The sequence below is a fragment of the Arctopsyche grandis genome, chromosome 12 (assembly GCF_051622035.1).
Source record: "Arctopsyche grandis isolate Sample6627 chromosome 12, ASM5162203v2, whole genome shotgun sequence".
Classification (NCBI taxonomy): domain Eukaryota; kingdom Metazoa; phylum Arthropoda; class Insecta; order Trichoptera; family Hydropsychidae; genus Arctopsyche; species Arctopsyche grandis.
The window spans coordinates 17771992-17793911 of NC_135366.1; the positions used below are offsets into that span (position 1 = coordinate 17771992).

General features: G+C 34.0%; 1 protein-coding gene and 1 long non-coding RNA gene across 2 annotated transcripts in view; one reads left to right on the top strand and one right to left on the bottom strand.

Moving 5' to 3' along the window:
- The window catches only part of LOC143920101 (uncharacterized), a 71947-nt gene extending 61890 nt beyond the window's left edge, over positions 1-10057 (bottom strand). Inside the window, exon 1 of the long non-coding RNA XR_013261308.1 lies at positions 10032-10057. This is a non-coding gene — a long non-coding RNA (uncharacterized LOC143920101). The remainder of the gene's footprint in view (positions 1-10031) is intronic.
- LOC143920098 (elongation factor-like GTPase 1) overlaps positions 1-21920 on the top strand; it is a 111770-nt gene that overhangs the window by 85895 nt on the left and 3955 nt on the right. The window contains exon 11 of the mRNA XM_077442809.1: positions 17849-18033. Within this exon, the coding sequence (XP_077298935.1) occupies positions 17849-18033 (185 nt within the window). The remainder of the gene's footprint in view (positions 1-17848; positions 18034-21920) is intronic.

A 21920-nucleotide genomic window follows, 5' to 3' on the forward strand; every position in this document is an offset into this window, starting at 1 on the left:
CCTACCCTCCCCCCTGCATACCCACACAACCTACCTGGGGCGTTCATTCAATATTACCCGCGTCAATCGAATGCGCTGGTGTGGGTCTGAGTGGTCTAGGTATGTATGTACATATGTGTATCGGTTAGATTGGTCGTCAGCTTCTGTCCTTCATGTGGATAATTTTTTTGGACCTCCTCACCCTTGCTAAATTTTGTTTGTTTTTGTAAGTTTGTCGTTTTGTGCAATATTGAGTATAGCGGATTCTTGTCGTGTGTATAAGGATAATCGGTGCGGAAAAGAGAGGTAGTTTCAGATTGATTATATTGCTTTCAGAATCCGTTGCGATTTTCCTTCTAGTAGTAATAAACAATAAAGTTTTCTCAGAAATGGGTGATTCAAGAATTGTTGATGTACATACAACACCCTTAATTTTTACACGTAGAACTCGTTCGCGGCAAAATTTTTTTTTTTTATTATTTGTGGATACAAGAAAAGGTTTTCCACATTCTTTTTCTTACGTAATTTCGTCACCATCGTTTGCAGCCATTCACCATCCATTGCTGGATGAAGGTCTCTCCGACGCGCTTCTATTCGTCTCTGTTTTGCGCATTTCTCACCCATCTCACTCCACACATTTTCCTAATTTCATCTACCCTTTTCCTAATTTCCTAATTTTACATTTCCTAATTTCATCACCTTCTTTGCGGTCTTATTTTTACCCCTTTATGTACATTCTCTCGGGTACAATTCTAACACTTATTTTGTCCACCTTTCGTCGATACTTCTAGGTATGTGACCCGCCCATTGCCACTTCAATCTCAATTCCATCCACTATATCCCAACTACTCTTGTCATACATTTAGTATTTTTACTAAACACACTATTTTGACTTTATACGAAGTATCAATAGATGAATTTTTATTTGTGATCATGAGGAAATCTTTTTAATTTTATCTGTATAAGATATAACTATTAAGCAGTAGCGTAGGGTGGGTGTTGATGTTGGGCGTGCTGTGTATGAAAAACTGATTTTACGAAAGCGTAATTGAAAAATTCATGTCTAAAGAGCGAAGAATCAAATCAATGTATATAATAAAAAAATAATGTATATAGTAATAATTATAATTAATGTAAATAATAATAAAGTTCGGTTTAAAAAATAACCCTTTTTTATTTTTTTTCATACACCCAACATCAACACCACCGTACGCCACTGCTATTAAGACGTTCAATATTCGCTTTACTTTAATATATCTTTTTGCTGATCGTATTTGATAAGGTTCTTTATTGAATGTTGAACTACGTAAAATGATAATTAGTATAAAAATACTTAAGCGTTGTATATGTATAGATTATATAAATTAGCAGTTAAAGATTATACCCACTTATTCCCTCCAACGTTTTCTATAGTTGCTAATTCTAATACGTAGTGTATCCAAATTCGAGCGTAGATACATATTTCTAATACGAAACCGATAAAACACAGTTGTATGAGAAAAACTGGTAAACAGTTTTTTTCGACGGATTTCTCAAAAAACGTATTCTAATGGAAGGAAGTATGATTTTGGTGAAATCGAGTATATTTTTTCGTCAATTAAAATTAGACATTTTTTGTAGGTAGAATCGTAAAACCGCATTTCGTGGAAATAATACCTACTCTCGCATCACTTGCGCATCTTCGTATTCGGCCACGAATAATTTAAAAATAACGCGATTGTTTTTTCCGCTAACGTCTTATGGAGCACAACATCTCTGGGTGGGGTACGTCGAAATAGATTTTGTCCAATGCGTAAATACGCCATACAGGTAACGCTTAAATATATCCGTTTTGTTTGCGAATTTTTTTCACAAAAAATGTCCTGATTAGTCATATCTGTAAATGTACGTACATATGTACATATATACCGACTAAAATACCGAAAGCGATAGCTCAATCGGTAGAGCATTCGGATCGTAACTTATGCGTACGAGTTTCAATAAATAGGAAGTACATATTGTATTCATTTTTGGCAGTAGGCAAACTCGATTCAATTCTTATGGGTAGATGAGCTTTAAATACCTTATTCCTATTAGTCGGAATATTGATAAATAATTAAGAAATTTTTTTTAAATGATTTAGGCTTTAAATTATTATTTATGTATTATTCATTTGTCCTTTTTTGGATGTCAATATTGTCTAAATTAATTGTTTATCCTATCCTCCTAATCATTAGGAATGTCTTACTGTCTATTCCAGAGGATAATAGACATTCCACTGAAGAAATACTTAGCCCAAATCTATACATTTCAAAGATTAAAATGTGATAGTGATGGAGCTACTATTTACTGTAGAAAAATAGTCCATAAAATTCCAAATCTACTAAAAGATTATATAGTCACACGAAATTTTATTTGCAGGTTGTTAATTTCTAAATAGCAGAAGTAACATATTTCACATTTGATCAAATCAATATTTGGAATTGCTTTTGTCTATTTAGTTTTGAAGGTGAAATGAGTCGCAAAGCTGGTGTTTTATTTGTGTGAATTTTCTATTTTAGAACAATCCAGGGAGCCTTGGCCTACATCTAACAAACACTCAAATGCACCTTGTTGTCGTTTGAATATACATACATATGTATATGTATGTACATACATTCAAACCCATCTTATTTTCAGGTTCACATTGTATTCTAATATACACCAAGTATTATGTACATGTATGAAAAAGAACATCATAGTTTGGAGATAGTCTGTGAACGGAAAATCATTCGAAGATTAATATTTTTAGGGTTTTTACAAGAATCAATTTATTTATCATTATTAGATATTTTAATTGAATATTTAGTTTTAAAAAGTTTCAGGTGTTTTGGAACTTTTTTGGATACTACCCCAAAATATATTAGTTTACAACGGTATTACCCATTCGATTTAAACTAACAGTGTTTTAGGGTATAATTTTTAGGCCAAAAACTGGTTGTGTAGCTTTCGTTACCTTAATATTTTAATTTTAAGTCAATTTGGGATAATCTCAGTTACGAGACTCTATTGAAGAAAAGTTACGCGATACGACAGGAAACGACTATCTGTCATAGTTATCCATCTCGATGACAGTTCGTCGCTTGGTATTTCAGTCAGATTTATGCTTTATAAACTTCTTCTCGGTCTCGGACTATCCCTGTAATTAAGATCTTTTGAACAGTGTCACTCGAAGGATTTCAAAGTCAACCACACTTATTGGCTTTGACCATTTTGAGTACACTCGGTAATTTCCAAATATTAAGGCGATACACGTTGTCCACTCCTTCGATCCTCCCATGTAATGGTGTGTGTGTGTGTGTGGTCAGCTAAGGGTCATGTGTTGGTTTATGTGTACTAAGTTGGTATTTACCTTATTCTGTTGCGGTGGGTGGCTGCGAGGTCATTAGAAGGGCTTTTCCTACGCCCACGCAGACGTTCATTTCGTTTCCATTTATTATATTATTTTTCTGTTATACCATTACACGTGCTCTCGCTTTTTTATTCATAATACACATACACACACATTCTATTTTTCATCTCCAGTCTCAAATTATACACCTAAAAAAAAAATCGATTTGTTCCTTCGTTCTAACAGTATTCGTATGAAAGGCGAATTGGACTCGTGTATTATAGTATATGTATGTATTTCTGAAGCGCCGTTGGTAATCGTCTTTTTTGACGTCATCGACCAACCCTCGACATTGGAAATAATGAGAAAATAATACTGGTGACAGCACGTGGCAAGGTCGTCCTATAATTCAGTCGGCACGATCTACCGTCTCTCGAAATAGATTCTTTTATATAAGCTTTAAATCTTGTTGCTTTCAATATTGTGTCACGTGTGGGGTGAGTTGCTACCCGTGTGCAATATTATTCTAGTATTTTTACTTTATCTATGTACGTAGTAAAAATAAATGAAAATTTGAACTCGAGGTTTTGACTGACTCGAACTCAGAATCAATCACTGATCACGTTTTATCTAGAAAAAGTGTGTGTGCGTCCGTGTATTTTTTTAACACCGTTAGTCCTATCGAACTGAAACTTAGTATCGGTTACTAAAATTCTTATCGATACGATGTAAATTTTTAAGTTTACCGAAGTTTTTGAATTAAATTATCTCCCAAACCGCTAACTAAATCAGACTGAATTTTTTTACATGTAATTGAATTTATAAATTTTACCCTTAAATTTTTTAAATATTTTCACCTCAACCGGAAGTAGTACTTTTACTTTAGTTGATCGAGGTTTTTTATGTTTTTCTCGGAAATCTTTCGGCGTATTGAATTGAGATTTCATATCTGGAAAGATAGATTTACGAAATTTACGCTTAATACCAAGTTTTATAGTACATATATATAAATTTGGTGAGCATTCGTCAACCGAAAGTGGCAATTTACTCTTTCCATTCGATTTTTCTTCCACTATTATTTTCAACCCCTTAAACATGTGTGCTCTTCACGAGAAAATTCAAGTATAATCCTCGTATCAATGTGATGAAAATAAAAAAAACGCTAAATTTAATAAACCGAACGTGGGTTTTTTTCCTCTTAGAAATGTCAAAAATGTTGTGACCACAAGATTTTTTCCACAACCCAAAACGTACCAAGCTGAAAATTTTTATTTTTTTATTTATGTACTAACTTAAAGTTGATAAGGTTTTGATCAGAATTCGTAAACCGGAAGTAGTAATTTTTTTCATTATTTAATTTTTACTTTTTAAATTATTTTTATTTTCTTGATATTTAATATATATATTCATATTGATTTTAAGTAATAAAAGAAATTTGCACAAAAACTAGAAGTAGAACTTTTGTCTCGTGTAAGTTTCCCTACATTTGCACTCAATTTGTATCGAAAATGCTCTCCTAGTCGGTATGTGTGAACGTGTATGTATTATCGAATTTTGTTTTTTAACCTTCTTATATTCCTCAAATACATAAATAAATTCGTGGGTTGGTCACCTCCGAATTTTTTACATAAAGTAAATGTAATTGGAGTTTTTTTTATATTAGGTGGATTGTTTCAATGAATAATTTCCGAATTTTTTTCTGAAAGTTAGCTTAGAAATTATAATCTTTCTTCTTCTTAAAACACCATCGCATTTTAATTTGATCCACATATATACATGGTTTTAAAGTGTTTGAAATGTAGGCGTGTTCTCAATTGCAACAAATCGGATTTTATTTGTGGATAATAAAATGTGAATGGCCGTTTTTGTATGATGAAAGCCTTTTTTATTACCAGTGTTTCTTAATAAACCTAAGTAAAAAAATTAAAGTGTAACTTTAGTAATTCGCAAGTTCGAGATTGTAATTAAAATTTCAAACTTTCTATGTACCTTATTTCACTTTTCCTCCTCCAAATGAGAAATAATCAAGTCGTACTCATTTCGATAATATTTCTGTTAGATATAATATTATTAGTGCACTAATTTCATCAAAAAGCTCTTTGCGATGAGCATGCACAATATGAAAACTCTTACCTATTTGATGTGCTATTTTATTTATTACTAGCTGTATTACCCGGCTTCGCTCAGTATTTATAATATAAACCGCTTAAACATGACTAAACTAATAGTAAACATTTAATTAAAAAAAAAAAATTAAAAAAAAAATTTTAAATTAAAAAAAAAAAAAAAAAAATCAAAACAAAATCATTCAAAAAAAAAATTTTTTTTTGCCTTCTAGGGCTTCGCCCCTCCACGCCCCCATGAGCAATTGCCGTTTAGGGCTTCGCCCCCATGATCAGTTGCCTTTTAGGGCTTCGCCCCTCCGCGCCCCCATGATAAAATGCCGTCTAGGGCTTCGCCCCCCTTAGTTAATGCCTTTTAGGGCTTCGCCCCTCCGCGCCCCTATGATTAAATGCCGTCTAGGGTTTCGCCCCCATGATTAAATGCCGTCTAGGGCTTCGCCCCCATGATCAGTTGCCGTTTAGGGCTTCGCCACATAAGGCTGCGCCCCATGGGGCTTCGCCCCTTGAGGCTGCGCCCACCTGCGCCCCCTTCGGGGCCCCGTGGGGCTGAGCTCCATAAGGCGGCGCCCCATAAGGCAGCGCCCCACAAGGCCGCGCCCCATAAGACTGCGCCCCATAAGGCTGCGCCCGATAAGGCTGCGCCCCATAAAGCTGCGCCCCCTTTGGGGCCTCATGGGGCTGCGCCCCCTTGCGCCCCCTTCGGGGCCCCATGCGGCTGAGCTCCATAAGGCGGCGCCCCATAAGGCGGCGCCCCATAAGGCTGCGCCCCATAAGGCTGCGCCCCATAAGGCAGCGCCCCATAAGGCTGCGCCCCATAAGACTGCGCCCCATAAGGCTGCGCCCGATAAGGCTGCGCCCGATAAGGCTGCGCCCCATAAAGCTGCGCCCCATTTGGGGCCCCATGGGGGCTGCGCCCCCTTCGGGGCCCCATGGGGTTGCGCCCCCTTTGGGGCCCCATGGGGCTGCGCCCCCTTCGGGGCCCCATGCGGCTGAGCTCAATAAGGCGGCGCCCCATAAGACTGCGCCTCATAAGGCAGCGCCCCATAAGGCTGCGCCCCATAAGACTGCGCCCCATAAGGCTGCGCCCGATAAGGCTGCGCCCCATAAAGCTGCGCCCCCTTTGTGGCCCCATGAGGCTGCGCCCCCCTGCGCTCTCTTCGGGGCCCCATAAGGCTGCGGCCCCTTCGGGGCCCCACGGGGCTGCACCCCTTGTGGCGCCCCATGAAACTACTCGCCTTGCGCCCCCGCGGGGGTGAATCCATTGAATCGAAAAAAACAAATCGGCGCCTATGGATCGAAAAAAAAAAATCGAATCACGTGTTCGATGACGTCACCGATCTACGGACGACGAACGACGAACGACGAACGAAGGATACATACATACATACATACATATATACAAAGTCTCTTTCCAAATTATAGATTAGATACAATACAATACAATAGGAATTCGAATGGTGAAGATTATCGAAAAACTTTTCAATTTGAAACTGTCGTTGCTCATCTAATGAATAGTTGAGGATTTGTTGAAACCGAAAGATTGACAGCATTTTTCAGACAATGCTTCACACTATCCGATATTTTGAACCGTTTCGAGATATTTAGAGTTTGTGACGCCGGTCGCGAAATTTTGTACTAAATTGGCGTGAAATTCGACTAGTCACAATATTGTATCGGTCCAATAAATCGAATTATATTATCACTTTTGGTCATCTACACATCGATCGATCAATCAAATTTAGTCAGTGAACGTTTTATTCTTTGAACGCACATCGAAGTACATACTTGTATGCCATCCTGTAGAACAAATCAACGATGCGTATGTTATTTTTCATGAACATATAACGGTAGATTATACATATAAAAGTTGATGGTTTCTTGTTGGAGTTTGCCAATTTATCTGATTCCATTGTTGAAACGGTTCCACGAAAATTGGCAACCTATAATATCTCTCGCAAATTCGAGTTTATAACATGTCAGATTTGTTGATTATAATAAAAAAAATAATTGTTGCCCATTATGTAAAATGTATTTATTTCGAAATATTAGTTTGTATTATGATACTGTATAAATAAAATTGTTTATCAATGTTTGTAATTGGCCTTGTTTGGGTTTATTTGTTAGGTAAAAATAAATAATAATAATAAGCCATAGCGTAGCCCACTAGTTAAATCACTGTTTACCAGTAGAGAAGAGCGTGGGTTCAAATCCCAGCCGGAATCGAGTAATCATTTGATCATTATACGCTACTGGCAAGATCTGGGTAGTTATTAAAACTCATATCAACCGGTTCCTGCTAGAATTTGCCGATTTTTACTAACTTCTTATACGTTTTACATGGTTTTTTAAAAGCCTCTTCTATATATCGTTCTAGCTTAATTATTGTGATGGATCCAATAAAATCGGAATCCTCCTTCAGTTTCTCATAAAGTCGTTGCATTTAGAATTTTTGATATTCAAATTAAAATATGATTACCTACATTGTATTATATATAGAATGTGTTTCTCGCAAATTCATCAGTATATCGAATTTGTTAATTGTCGATTAAAAACAGATTGTCCACAGATGACGCTATTGTATTGTATAATAATTTATTTAAAGTTTGGAACATTATGACATAACAGGAATTTCCAATGTGGTAATCATACAGAAAAAATACAAATTCATACAAAATACATAAAAAACAAATAGCAGCAAAAGTTCTAAAAATAATAGAAATAGTCACAAAACAAATAATAAATTAAATATAAGGATAATAAAAATTGGGAATGTCTACATACATAAATGTCTATACACCCAGTACCAATAATATGAACCAGCCGCAAATGCAAAACATCCGAGCGAGGCCAATATGCAAGAGAGAAGACCAAATTCCATTCATACATCACATCAAGTTATTTATTCATTTAAAGTTTGGACTATTGTGGCATTACAGGAATTCCTAATGCACCACAATGGTTAGAAATATAACAGAAAAGAAAAGAAACAAAATAATAACTATAGAAATTAGAAATAAAAAAATATTATGAAAGTAATGAAAATAGTGATGAGCGCAAGCTACCAGAAAAATAGGTTAAAATAATCTCCGATAACCTACACACACTTAGGTGGAAAATATCACATTCAGGCACAGCAGCAATGATTTAATTAAGAAGTCGGATAGCTCTTGAGATAGGAGCCATCCGATAAAGCACTGTGCGGGCAGGGGTACAGCCATCAAATGACGATGTCTACCACGTATATATGTAATTATTAGGGACTATTCCAACTGTTCCAGCAACGACGGGCATGACTTTTCATCACATATAAGTTGGAGAAGGAAACAAATTAAAATACCGTGTGGCAGCCTGTTATGGCGCCCTTAGTAGAAATATATGTCTAGTAAAAATAATAAAATAAAATATATTCAGAAACGGAATATGTACTAAGAAATATTTAATGTAACGTTTAAGGTATCATGCTCAAAAAAGTATTTCTATCCATACATATAAATTATTATTATTAATGATGTTGATTCACATTAAAATGCTTTTAAGTTTGCACATTTCGCCATATCGGCACAGTCAACGTGACTAATGTTGCGTATTAAAAAGTTTTCGAATTCAGATAGTATACATAGGTATATGCAGACACGTTCTAATCTAAACGGTTTTGAACTTTAAAATAAGTGCCGCAATGCCATCATGCTTAGTTCCGCTTCACTTAAACCCAGGATATATGGCCGTTGGGACTTTTGCACACACATTATAAATGTACCAAACGTGTGTAGGCATCATTATCATACGTACAAATGGGAGCGGTACACGTATCGCGTGCTCGACATCATTTATATGAAATAATTTAGCACGAGCGAATATCCAAATTTAGTGGGTGTTATGTTTTACGGGAATAAACCACCAATGTCGCAATGCTGCACGCATTTTGTTGAATTTTCGACAGAAATAGATTTTGATTGAACGGGGTGAAGCTATTTGCGTATTATATTGTGTGTATGTAATACATACGTACATACATATGAGCATATGTATACAATTTGGGGGTGAATGTGAAATATAACTGATTGATGCTCTAGCTCCACGTGTCAGATGTCCTTGTTGTTTATCAAATTTGTTTACGCCGAGTAGCCCGAATTTGACATAATTGGGTATATTATCAATAGTCGCTTACGTTTTGGCACACAATTTTATGTATGTTTATTTTCGTTTTGGTCATATTTATTTGTGTATGTATGTGCCCACATAATTGGCACGTGTAACATATAAACATGGATGATACTGGTATAATGTGCGTGGAATTTATGATTATATAATATATATATATATATATATATATATATATATATATATATATATATATATATATAAATACTAGTGGCCTGGGTACACACAGTTGTGCACTCGGTAAAAGATCGCAATTCCGAATCAGCGGAAGCCGCCATTTGATCGGTTGACATTAACAAAAGAATTATTAATTATACCCACTGCGGTCTTCCTTAATTTAAAATTAATTGAATTGAAAAAAAATACATCATATACCTCGGAATGTCCGGGAAATTATAAATAATCGTATATACATACACCAGCAGTCACATAAAACGGAACGCTTGTGAATTTTACGACTTCGAGGCCATTTAAGGATTATCCCTTTATGTGTAGGGTTTTTAACGACCAAATATTCTAAATATGATTGTTTTCTAAGATTTGAGTTCAGTATAGTGTGGGTTTTCGAGGAGAAAGCATCAAATTCGAATTTTAACACGTCAACATGAAAAAACGAGCTCAGTTATCATTGCAGAAGAGTGTAAAAATCGCGACATTGGCGAGTTCAGGATTTTCCTTTCGGTCAATTTCCAAGAAAATGGGATGTTCTATATCGACTGTTTCGAGAATACTGATAAAAAAAAAGAGAATCTGGAAGTTTTGACCGTAAGAAGGGGACCGGACTGAAAAGATGCACATCGGAGAGGCAAGACCGTGTAATAACCAGATTATCTTTACAGCAGCGATTCAAAACTGCTGTAGAAATAAGAACAGATGTATCTTCACAATTTTCCATGGAAATCAGCGACTCAACAGTAAGAAGGCGGCTCAGAGAAGCTGGACTGTACGGTCGGAAAGCTGCAAAAAAACCACTACTAACCAAGAGAATGAAAAACAATCGATTGGAATGGGCGAAAGCACATGAAAATTGGAGTCCATCAGATTGGCAACGAGTGATATTTTCCGACGAATCAAAGTTTAACCTCTATAGTCCTGATGGTTTTCCGTATGTCCGAAGGAAAGTTGGCGAAAGGTATAATGAAATTAATACCCTTAAAACTGTTAAGCATCCTCCAAGTCAAATTGTCTGGGGATGCTTTTCGTACCATAGCATTGGACAATTGGAGTTTCTACAAGGTGCCATCGATGGAAAAAAATATAAAAAATTTTTAGAAGAAAGCTTTGTCCCATCGATGGAAAACCATCTTTCATATTCCGATGATATAATTTTTCAAGATGACTCTGCCCCTTGTCATCGAGCTAAATTGGTGAGTATTCATTTTATTTGATAGCATTGAATATAAATTATAAAATTTCAATCAAAAAACTGAATTTTTTTTTTAACTTTTTTTTAGGTTCGGGACTATTTACAAGAAATGGGTGTAAAGACACTACCATGGCCTGGCAATAGTCCCGATTTAAATCCAATCGAAAATTTATGGATGTGTATCAAGTACAGGTTAAGGAAGAACAATGTTACTACTCTTAAATCGTTGAAAGAAATAATAGAAAATATATGGTACGAAGACTTCCCAATCGAAAATTTAAAAACTTTAGTAGATTCTATGCCAAACCGAATAAAATAAGTTATAAAATCGAAAGGAGCCGCTACAAAATATTAATTTCTTTTTTATAAGATGTAAATAATAATATGTGACTGTAATAAAATTAAAAATGTATATGTATAGTGTTATTTTCATTTCAAATTTCATTTAACCGTGAAGTCAACGCACGGTCGTAAAATCTGCCCTCCATTAAATTTCTCCCCAACTCATTTTAATCACCTTTTTTTTTCACGTTTGGTGTTACAAGAATGCACTATGATACAACCTATCATTTAAATGACTTTCGGTTTTGGTTTTATATAAGATTACCGAAATTTCACGCAAAAACATGTTTCGCTTAAGCGTTCCGTTTTATGTGACTGCTGCTGTATGTACCTGTAGATAAGTTTGAAGTATGAAGATCTTCAATCAATGTGTTTTGCCAGTGATGTTGTATGGATGCAAAATTTGATCTGCTGTTTTTGAAATGCTGCACGAAGTCTAATGTATTCAAAGAATTATGTAATGCTCGGCATGGTCCGGTGACTATTTCGCACATGGTGATCTCGCACACGTCGCTAAAATCTCGATCACGGAATATCTAGCATTCGAAAATTCCGCCCACCGAGAGTCATCCACGCGAACTATCACACTTACGAGAATTCGACTGCCAGATATTCCGTATTCGCGATTTTCGCGGTAACGATTGTCGTGCGCGATTACAATGTTTGAAATAGTCCGTTTAACGCTTGACATAACATGGAATACGTGGGTGAGAAGTTTGACAAGGGTTGTTGATGTCATGGAGAAAGAGATTGAAATGTCAATGGGTGAGTCACGTAACTAGAAGATCGGACGATAGATTGACGAAAGAAGTCCTCGAATGGTACCCAAGAGAATTTAAAAGGGTGCAAAGAAGACCGTAAGGGAAATGGGTGGATGGAAGTTGCATTTCATAAAATTCTCAATTTTTTTCGAAATATTTTGTGTTCAGATTAAAGTTATACATATATTCAAGAAAGCTCTCAATGACTTTTTTTTCAAAATAATTACGGGAATGCGAATAAAATTACGATTTTCTGAAAATAACGCTTCCCTTTACAAACACTCATTTCGAACGCAACGCGCTTTGTACGACAACTTTCGTTAATCAGTCAACACTTATCATAATCGGCCCAAATAAACTTCAATAGGTGAATATTAAGCGTTTTTTTTAATAATAAGAAATTCTAAACTATGTATTCTCAAAATAGATATACATATATGAAAAAAACCTACTTTTTCAAAATTTTATTCTAAATAGATCGATTGGTTTTTTTTTAATTAATCAATTAAAAAAAAACAATATTACTTAAAATCAATGAATTTTTTGTTATGGCGTTTCCTAGATATGAATAAAGTTTTCTATTAGGTCCACCGATGAAATCCAAAATTTGCATTTATCATATACATACATATGTACATATGTATATGCCGATAACTTTGATAGTGATAAGTCGTTTCGATGAACTGGTATTCGGAAAATATATCATATATTCTGTGAAGAAACCCTTTTCCATCAATCAGGCAATTTTCCTAATGTTGATCAAGTCCACAAGCACTTACATACAAACAAACATACATACATACATATGAGCCGTTATATTTGAAAGTGGCGGAAGTCCAATAAAATAAACTCGTTACAGGCCACCAGTATTTTTAAATATTGTTAAACGCAAAACATTATATTTAATGTTTTGCGAGATATTTCTCGAAATGGAGAAAAGTGGACTTATACCACTTTCAATTATAACGGCTCATATACGTACATACCTAATACATACATAATGCATTATTTGAAGAAAAGGCCACAACTTTAGATTAAAAACGGTATTGAAAATATGCCTTATAGTAGGTATAAGATTTTTACTTTATCTATGTTTTTTTTTGTACACGTTACATTTTAATCTACCAGATGAATGACTCAATTGCCGGTACATGTTACCTGCATATCTACACACACGAGCATACATATGCACACGTAAGTGTTATTACGATAAATTTTTAATTTGTGTCGCCTGTTTTTGTGCCAATCTGTACGCAAGCGTGCCGAAAAGGCGCCGTAGAAAGTTCATGTCGATTTCGGCAATTCAGTATTTGTAGTACCTGGCGTGTTACACCGGAAGTATCCGTTTTGGCGCCGCTTCCGGCGCCAGGCGCCATCGATGGCGCCCGACCCGATAAGCTCTGATAACGCAGTGCTAATTCCTCAATACAATACTACACGTATGCATGTGCATGCGATGCACTCGATGCATGTTAATTCTCATCGTCGCCTAGGCGCAAAGATCTCAGCTCGCTGATTTTCGCGCGTCGATTTAATTACAATGAATATAAAATGTATTGTTTTTATTTCCTTTTAACATTTTATCTTAAGAGGTTTTGCTGTATCTGATCCAGTCGGGAATGCTCATATTTTATGTTTTGTTAGACAAATATTCCAAATATTTACTTATTATAACCCGATAGTTAGGCTTATTAGACGATTTAAACTGATCTTGATAGTGTGCACAGTTTGAGCTTATCTTGAAATTGTAATCGAAATATTTATTTAGGCACCAACGACAGGTTTTTTTTTTTACTAATAAAAATAAAATATTGTTTTCATATATTACTAGTGTTTATACCCGTCTTCGCTCGGTATTTGTAATATAAACCGCTTAAACATGGCTAATCCAATAGTAAACATTTTATTAAATTTATTTGAATATTCATTTGTTTTTTTATTATTAAATTGAACGTCACAGAGTCAACAATCAACAAAATCAACGAAACAAACAAATATATATATACAAACATACAAAGTCTCTTTCGAAATTATATATTTAATTTTGTTAGTTGTTATTATTTTCTATACTGATCATATACAGACTAATACATATGTATGTACTTAGTAGTCAATATGATGTGCACCCGATCCTCTTTTTGCACGGCTTAGATATTACACGATCGAAAAACAATATATTTGATTGATTTTTCGGCTTTAAAAAAAATAGATACGTATGAATGTGTTTAGCAGTAAATAGACATGTATGAATTTATTTATATACATATGTCAATACCGGGTTGACATGATGCTGGTGGCTTGGACCAACTTGGACGTTACTCGAAATTTGATTTAAATCGGAAACCATGCATGTATTTGTTACGTCTTTATGCACGTTTTGAAATAATAAATTTATTCTTTTCAGTTGATTTTAAGTAATGGAACTTATATATGTATATACCATTTTTGTGTGTGCACCTTATCTTTTTTTGCACGGTGGTCTTTAGAACGTATTCCCCATGCAAAAAAAGTTCGTAAATACCTCTACATTTTTGAGGAGGATTAGAATTGATTCGTTGAAAAAATGTACATACATATATAGATTCATGCAATGAATTTATTGGACAATGTTTTCAAAGTAGTTGTATAAAAAAATGAATATTATTTGATTTAAATTGTATTATACACACATGTTGTTATACATATTTAAATATATGTATATAGGTATATTTTCATAAATAATTTATTATTGTTATTTTTATAGGTGTGCCAATTTGTATGGAAAAAAAATAGCATTTGTTTATTTTTTCCTTTGGTCAGAGTATAATAGCATAATTATCACAAAATCATCGGATTATTCACGGAATACAGTTTATAAATATTGCTATATTAGTAGGTATAACAGGATGAACAATAATTCAAAATAAAAAAATCTTTTAACATGTGCTTATACTTCCGCAGTTGTGAGTGAAGGTCGTCTTGTTAAAATACAATGTTGAATTTAAGATCGCAACTTTGTCTTTCGTAACAATCACACGGAAGTGAATCTAATATAGTGGAACGCTTCGACGTATTTATTATATATGTATGTATGTATGTACAATGATGATTTGTAGATTGTATAAGTGTAGTAGATAGATATATAAATGCCATCTGCCTTTCTGATAATTCATGGTTTGTTTTTGTATGAACACTATGAATGAACGGAAAAGTACGGTTTCTGGTAATGGCGCTTAAATAAGTTGTAATCTCACTGATAGTTGTAAGTTCGCTTGAATGGGATGGAAAGCGGTTTTTTCTTGCGTTTTCCACTGTGTCTGATTTTATGTTGGTACTTAAGGTAAGATTATCTCTATACCTTCCTAAGTACAAGGTACTCGAAAGCTTTTAAATACTTCTCTTACGTAAACTTAATTGTGAATGGAATCAAAGGGACGTCGGATAAGTGAGATTTTTAAGACAAAAATGCGACGCGTCACCGTGTTGTTCGACTAAAAGCTAAATTAGTGAGTGTGATAAAAAAAAAAGAACAAGAACGCAAAATTATACGTATCTGTATATGATACAGTGTCGACACGATTCCTGCAAGTTTCAGGTGTCATTTTTATTTGCTGAACACGATATTGTATTATGCGATCAAGTTTGCATTCATTCAGTCGAGAATATTTGACGACATCCGCATCCAATCTACCATACTATAATTCTTTCATCGAAAATGCATTGCTTTGAAAATTTCATTCTGTCAGCGTTTTGGGAATTGATGTGTTATTAATTTTATGATTTTGTTGATGTGTTATTAATTTATTTACGTATGCAAACTTTTTAATACTAAGCAAGTTCAAGTTGATGTCATTCATGTATGCAATACATTTATATAATATTACATATTTAATTGATATTTATCTTTATTTTAATGTATGTAAGTACATACATATGTATCCGTGGCGTGCCGTGATTTTTAAAACAAGGTACTGGATATGGAAAAAATATATGTACATTGTATATAAAAATATTTTTTTGATTTTTGAATTATGATAATGTATCTTGAAGTATAATTTTTCATTTTACCTTTCTTAACAACATATTGTTTGTCTTCAAAAGTTAGTCTTTTGAATGATTTTTCGAACAAATGCAACATTCCTGGCTTCTTCATTTGTTCATTATTTAATATACAATGACAGTCATAGTTCATTTGTTTGCTCTGACCGTTTCGACGCCAGCTCGCCGTTTCCACGAAATATATTGAAATTTTTATTTTTATAGGACCTGTGCTATTCAGGATTGAACATGATCCATTGTTTCTCAGTTGCACTGTGGATCTTCAAGTGTTCAGATCTCGTTACGCGGTGTGTGTTGTGTTAAGACGCTGTTGTTGACTGTACGAAGATTATCAGTAAATTATTATAAGTAAATTTTATTATAATATTTATATGTCCAGTTCTTCGATATATAGTACTACAAACTATATTAAAATTAATTATTGAATACAATTCATAGGTGTGATATTTTTTACATAAAGTCAATGTAATTGCAGTTTTTATATTAGTTGGATTGTTTCGTTGAATAATTACTAGACGGTACAAAATATTTATAAAAAAACGGATCAATGAACCAAAGTCATGTTTATTTTTTACTTTATTCAATTACATTATAATATGTAGGATGTGTTTTATTAAATCTAGACACGGATGCGAAACGAAAATTTGAAGAAACTCTCAAAACAAGAACGCCAATATGGGAGTATTTTTTGCGTGAAACATCGGTGGAGGTTGCAAAATGCAATTGAACATTTTTAAAATATGAAAATATGCAATTGAACATTTTTTTTTCTTATACATTTGATTTCCCGATGCCTAGCATTGGGATCCCGAGATCGATAATTCCCAAGACCACAATCCCATAGCTGAAGTAACCTTCCGGGATCGGAAGCACTAGTCCACTAGACCTTTTCACATTTCTTCGTCGTAAAATAAAGGAGAAGCAAATTAATTTGAATATGAACAAGTGTATGACTAATCATGTTTATTACTTTTCTTATACTATTGTATTTAAATTGGATAATGTAATATAATTTTGAGTGTATCTACATCGATGCGGTGCAAACGATCGAAAAGCGCCAGACAGACTGAACCATAGATTTACGACACGTGTACCTTATGCGTGCGCACTGCTCGCACTTACACTAAGCGAAATCTACCCGAAGTCCCGACATACCTACCCTGTATACGTTCTGTGCTTCTGATACTTTAGTTCCGAATTTTTCCTTATTAAATTATTAAAAACTCGCCAGAGAGATCCAACTCAATTTTAATAATTGCATCTGTGCACATCGAAAGGTTACTCGTCATCTGATGTGCAATTTTTCATTCGTGAAGTCGAGAATTGCGTTTAAAGCAGCTATACAGTTAATCTGTGGTTCAATCTGTCTGGCGCTTTTCGATCGTTTGCACCAAACCCATCTACATATATGAATTGAGCCCTTATGCTTTGCATGACTTCGCTATGAGGTAGCTACGCGACTGGCCGTAGCGTATAATGTTCGTATAAATGTTCGGAGATGTTTGTTCGAGACGGGAATAGATATCGGTTTTATTAAAAGGTTAATGAATCGAGCATTTGATTGACTTAATTGCACACCGACGAACATTCTCCGTTGGCGGACATCCCGTGTTTTTGCGGTGGCAGCTGGCCGTGCAGTGGAAACGGACATCCACTCGGGGCGTCCAGCTCGCCTCTGGATTTGATTTTAATTCAATTAATTAAAACCGGCTCGTTTTAATTGTCGCAGGCTCGACGTACACGGTGCTGAGGAGGCGCCACGGCAAATTGCTCTCCGAAGAAGTGGACCGGCTGTCTTCCAGCTTCAAAGTGGTGGCCCACCTGCCGGTCGTCGAGAGCTTCAGGCTCACCGATGAGCTGCGCAAACAGACCTCGGGCTTGGCCAGCCTCCAGCTAGTCTTCAGCCACTGGGAGGTAACGTACCATTTTTGTGTCAATTTGATTTATCGATTTTTATTGTGCTTTTGTTGAAAATATCACGCATTATATAGTATTCGACACCTGCCTACACATACATACATACATACATATATCCATTGCTCACCTTTCAAAACTAAAATCAAACTTGATACCTGAGCACATATCTATGTATGTATACTCAATCTTAATTTAGCAATCTCAAAAAAAAAAAAAAATTCACTTATAGGTATGTAGGTACATATTTTTATTAATTAAAATTATAATTCCCATGATGCCATAATGGGTTACTCCTGAGCGACAATTATGTTATTAAACTTGTACATATATAAAATTGTAGATTATAAATTTAAAATCGTATTCAAATAGTGGTGACATGGTGGATAGTTTGGTTATGCCAATTAGATGAACCGTTTCATCGATGAAATCCATTGAAGTATAATGAAACCCATTCTACTTCAATGATGAAATCAGATAAATTGGTGAAGTCTGGTGGGAAACGATTTACTTGGAGTCACAAATATCCAGCACTGCAGAAATATTTTCGAATAAATTCTTTTCAATCGAGGTCAACCCAGGGCTTGAATTCGGGAACCATTCCGTGTTTAGAATTATGGCAAATGTACATATTAGGGTTTCTGATTTCCCGGACTTTTTCAATTCCCGGGACACGGGATGGATCCCGGGGTCGTTCCCGGGATTCCCGGGATCCCGGGACACACGTAAAAAAACTTTTTTTTCAATTGATTATATAATAAAAAACATATTTATTTATTTACAAAAATACATAATATATCTATTAACTCGAAAAAATTTAATTATGAAAGTAAACTTATTTAAAGTAGCTTCTTAAGAATACTAAAATATTTAAATGAGAATCCGAAAGTCTAATTCTAGATTTGGTACAAAAATTTCCAGCAATGGAAAAAACCCTTTCAGTTTCGGCCGAAGTTGGTTTTATTGTTAAAAGGGACGAAAACAATTTTTTTAAATTATCGGTTTTTTCTCCTGTCAGCATGTATATTTTAATTTCTTTTTAAAGTTAAATCAATATCAATTAAATCATTCAATCCTTAACACGTCATCTTCTATTAAGGATCTTGGTGTAATACTCAATGATAAACTAGATTTCTCTGAACATATTTCTTTTATTACCAACAAAGCATTTAAATCTCTTGGATTCCTACTCCGCTCAACAAAACCCTTTAATGATCCTTACGTACTAAAATTACTTTATTTTTCCTTTGTAAGGTCTCACCTTGAATTTGCCTCAATTATCTGGTCACCTTTTTATTTATCCCATATTAATTGTATTGAGAAAGTTCAACTTAAATTTATTAAATCCTTACGCTACCTTTTTCCTACCTATACCCATTCTACTGTTTCCGACATTTTAAAAATCCTTTCTTTTAACAATCTTTCTGTCAGGCGACGACATTCTGATGCTATATTCTTCTTTAAGCTCATAAATGGTTTCCTTGATTGTTCTGATTTACTGAATAAGGTTAATTTCAGAATCCCAGTTCGATACCCTAGACGCGTTGCACTCTTTTCACTTGATCCTTTCAATACTAATTCCCAAAAATATTTTTATCTGCAGCGCGTTTATCGTATGTTTAACGGAGAGCTGAATGAGGTTGATCTGTTTGGTATTTCCCTACATCAATTCAGGTCTAACATCAAGAGAATCTTGACCGATTGATTCATTTTTTCTTCTATTCTATTTTTCCAATATTTCCATTATTTTTATACTTTAGTTTAGTTATGTAATGTGCTATTTAATCATATTATAGCTTTCATTCCTTTCCATTTCATTTGTTTATTTTGTATTTACCTTTTTCATTTGTTTTTTATATTTGTAAATTTCAATTTCTTCTTATATTCTATCTTATAACCTTTTCCAATTATTTTAATACTATAGTTTAATTATGCAATGTACTACATATTTTGTCATGCCTTTATTCTTTACTTTTTAATTTGTTTTCCTTATATTTATCTTTTTCATTTTTGTAAAAATCTATTATTGGACTCGGGTGTTACATATATTATTTATTTACTTTTTGTGTTTTTTATACCTATCTCTGTACATCCTGTCTGTTGATTTTTCAATTAATAAAATAAAAAAATAAATAAAATAAAGTCGATGTTATTTTTATTTGCGTTATTTTATATATTCGTCTTTGATAACTCCTTATTTAATTCTTCATTCATCGTCAAACACACAATTGTTTTGTCTTCATCCAAATCTAAAAGAGTTTCTTCCATTGTGGAATCGTCAATACAAGAAGGATATACTCGCTCCATAATAACTATTATGTGAAACTTCACCGTAGGATATACATTCGCTTTTATTACAACATTTAAAGAATGTTTTGTTCGGTATAAAATCAGAATTATTTAAATTCTTTTTTCCAATTAAAGTCTTCTTCTTTCTTCGATTTTAATTTTTGAGAATATTTTACGATTCTTTGTGTATTTGATTTATTATTTCCCTTCGTGCAGTCGTGAAAATGTTGTATGTTTAAAAGAATTTTTTAAATCCAATTCCCGGGATTCGAGATAAAAATTCCCGGGACACGGGACAACAAAAATTCCGTGAATTCCCGGGAATGTCTGTCCCGGGTCGACCCGGGTCAGAAACCCTAGTACATATGTACATATAAATATGTAGTTTTCTCCAATCTGTAATAGATCATGATTATAAAATTCAAATTTTTATTTAACTGAATACTATATTTAGATTCAACTGAATACTATATTTAGATTTAACTGAATACTATATTTAGATTTAACTGAATACTATATTTAGATTTAACTGAATACTATATTTAGATTTAACTGAATACCTAAAATATGGTTCAATAACAAAAACAAGAAATAATAGTAAGATGTAAATGCATGTGTAGAACTGAATATGTATTCAAATACAATTATTACCTCAGTTCAGTTACATAACTTGGTAGTAGCAAACTTATGATTGGTTAGAACATCGTGTTTGAGGTTTATTAAAAAAACAGACTGTGACAAACAGTTTTCGGTTTTGAATTATCCAAAAAAAACGAGTTTACCTGAATATAAAAAACAAAGTATAAAATTTTCATTATTATTTCCTTATTGATATGAAAAAAATGAAAATCCTTATGATAGAGTCTGTACTTAGTGAATAAATTTCGATTGGACTTTTCTATTTAATATACCTATGTGTATATGTGAAAGGATCGTGTTTTTAAATGTTTTTATTATTTCTAAATTATGTTTACAATGCATCTTATATCTATTTTAATAGCTACTGATCATTTTCTATTTTACAATTTTATTTTATTTTTGTTAGTAATTATATTATTCTAATGTTAATGTACAGCATAATAGGAAAGAGAGCTCAAAAACGTTAATTAAAGTTATTTCGTATGAATATTTTACCCGCGAACGTTCTGACGTTTGAAGCTTTTAGCGCGTACATTATGTCGGTGAGCGTTTTGCCCGTGAACTTTAGTTCGTGGAACCATATCAGATATACATACATACATGATGATATTCGCTGGTTGATGACTTGTGCAGAAATCGGTAAATATGTACATACATACATATATTCTTACATATAAGATCGGATGTTGAATGAGTTTAAATAAGATTGCTTTTCATTGAAATTGTTCCGTTTTTGTTTTGTGTCGGGATTTTAAATTGTTGCCCGGCACCCAGTAGAGGTATTTCCAGTTAAATTATTCATTATAATATTTCCACGAAATTGGCCAGAGATGACCCTTATACCCCGGTCTGATATTGAATGTAATGGGCTTCCGAATGGGTTCTGTTATAATTGATGACCGGTAGCCGATGTTTATGAAAATAAATTAGATAGTTTGGAATACGATAGCGGCCAGACG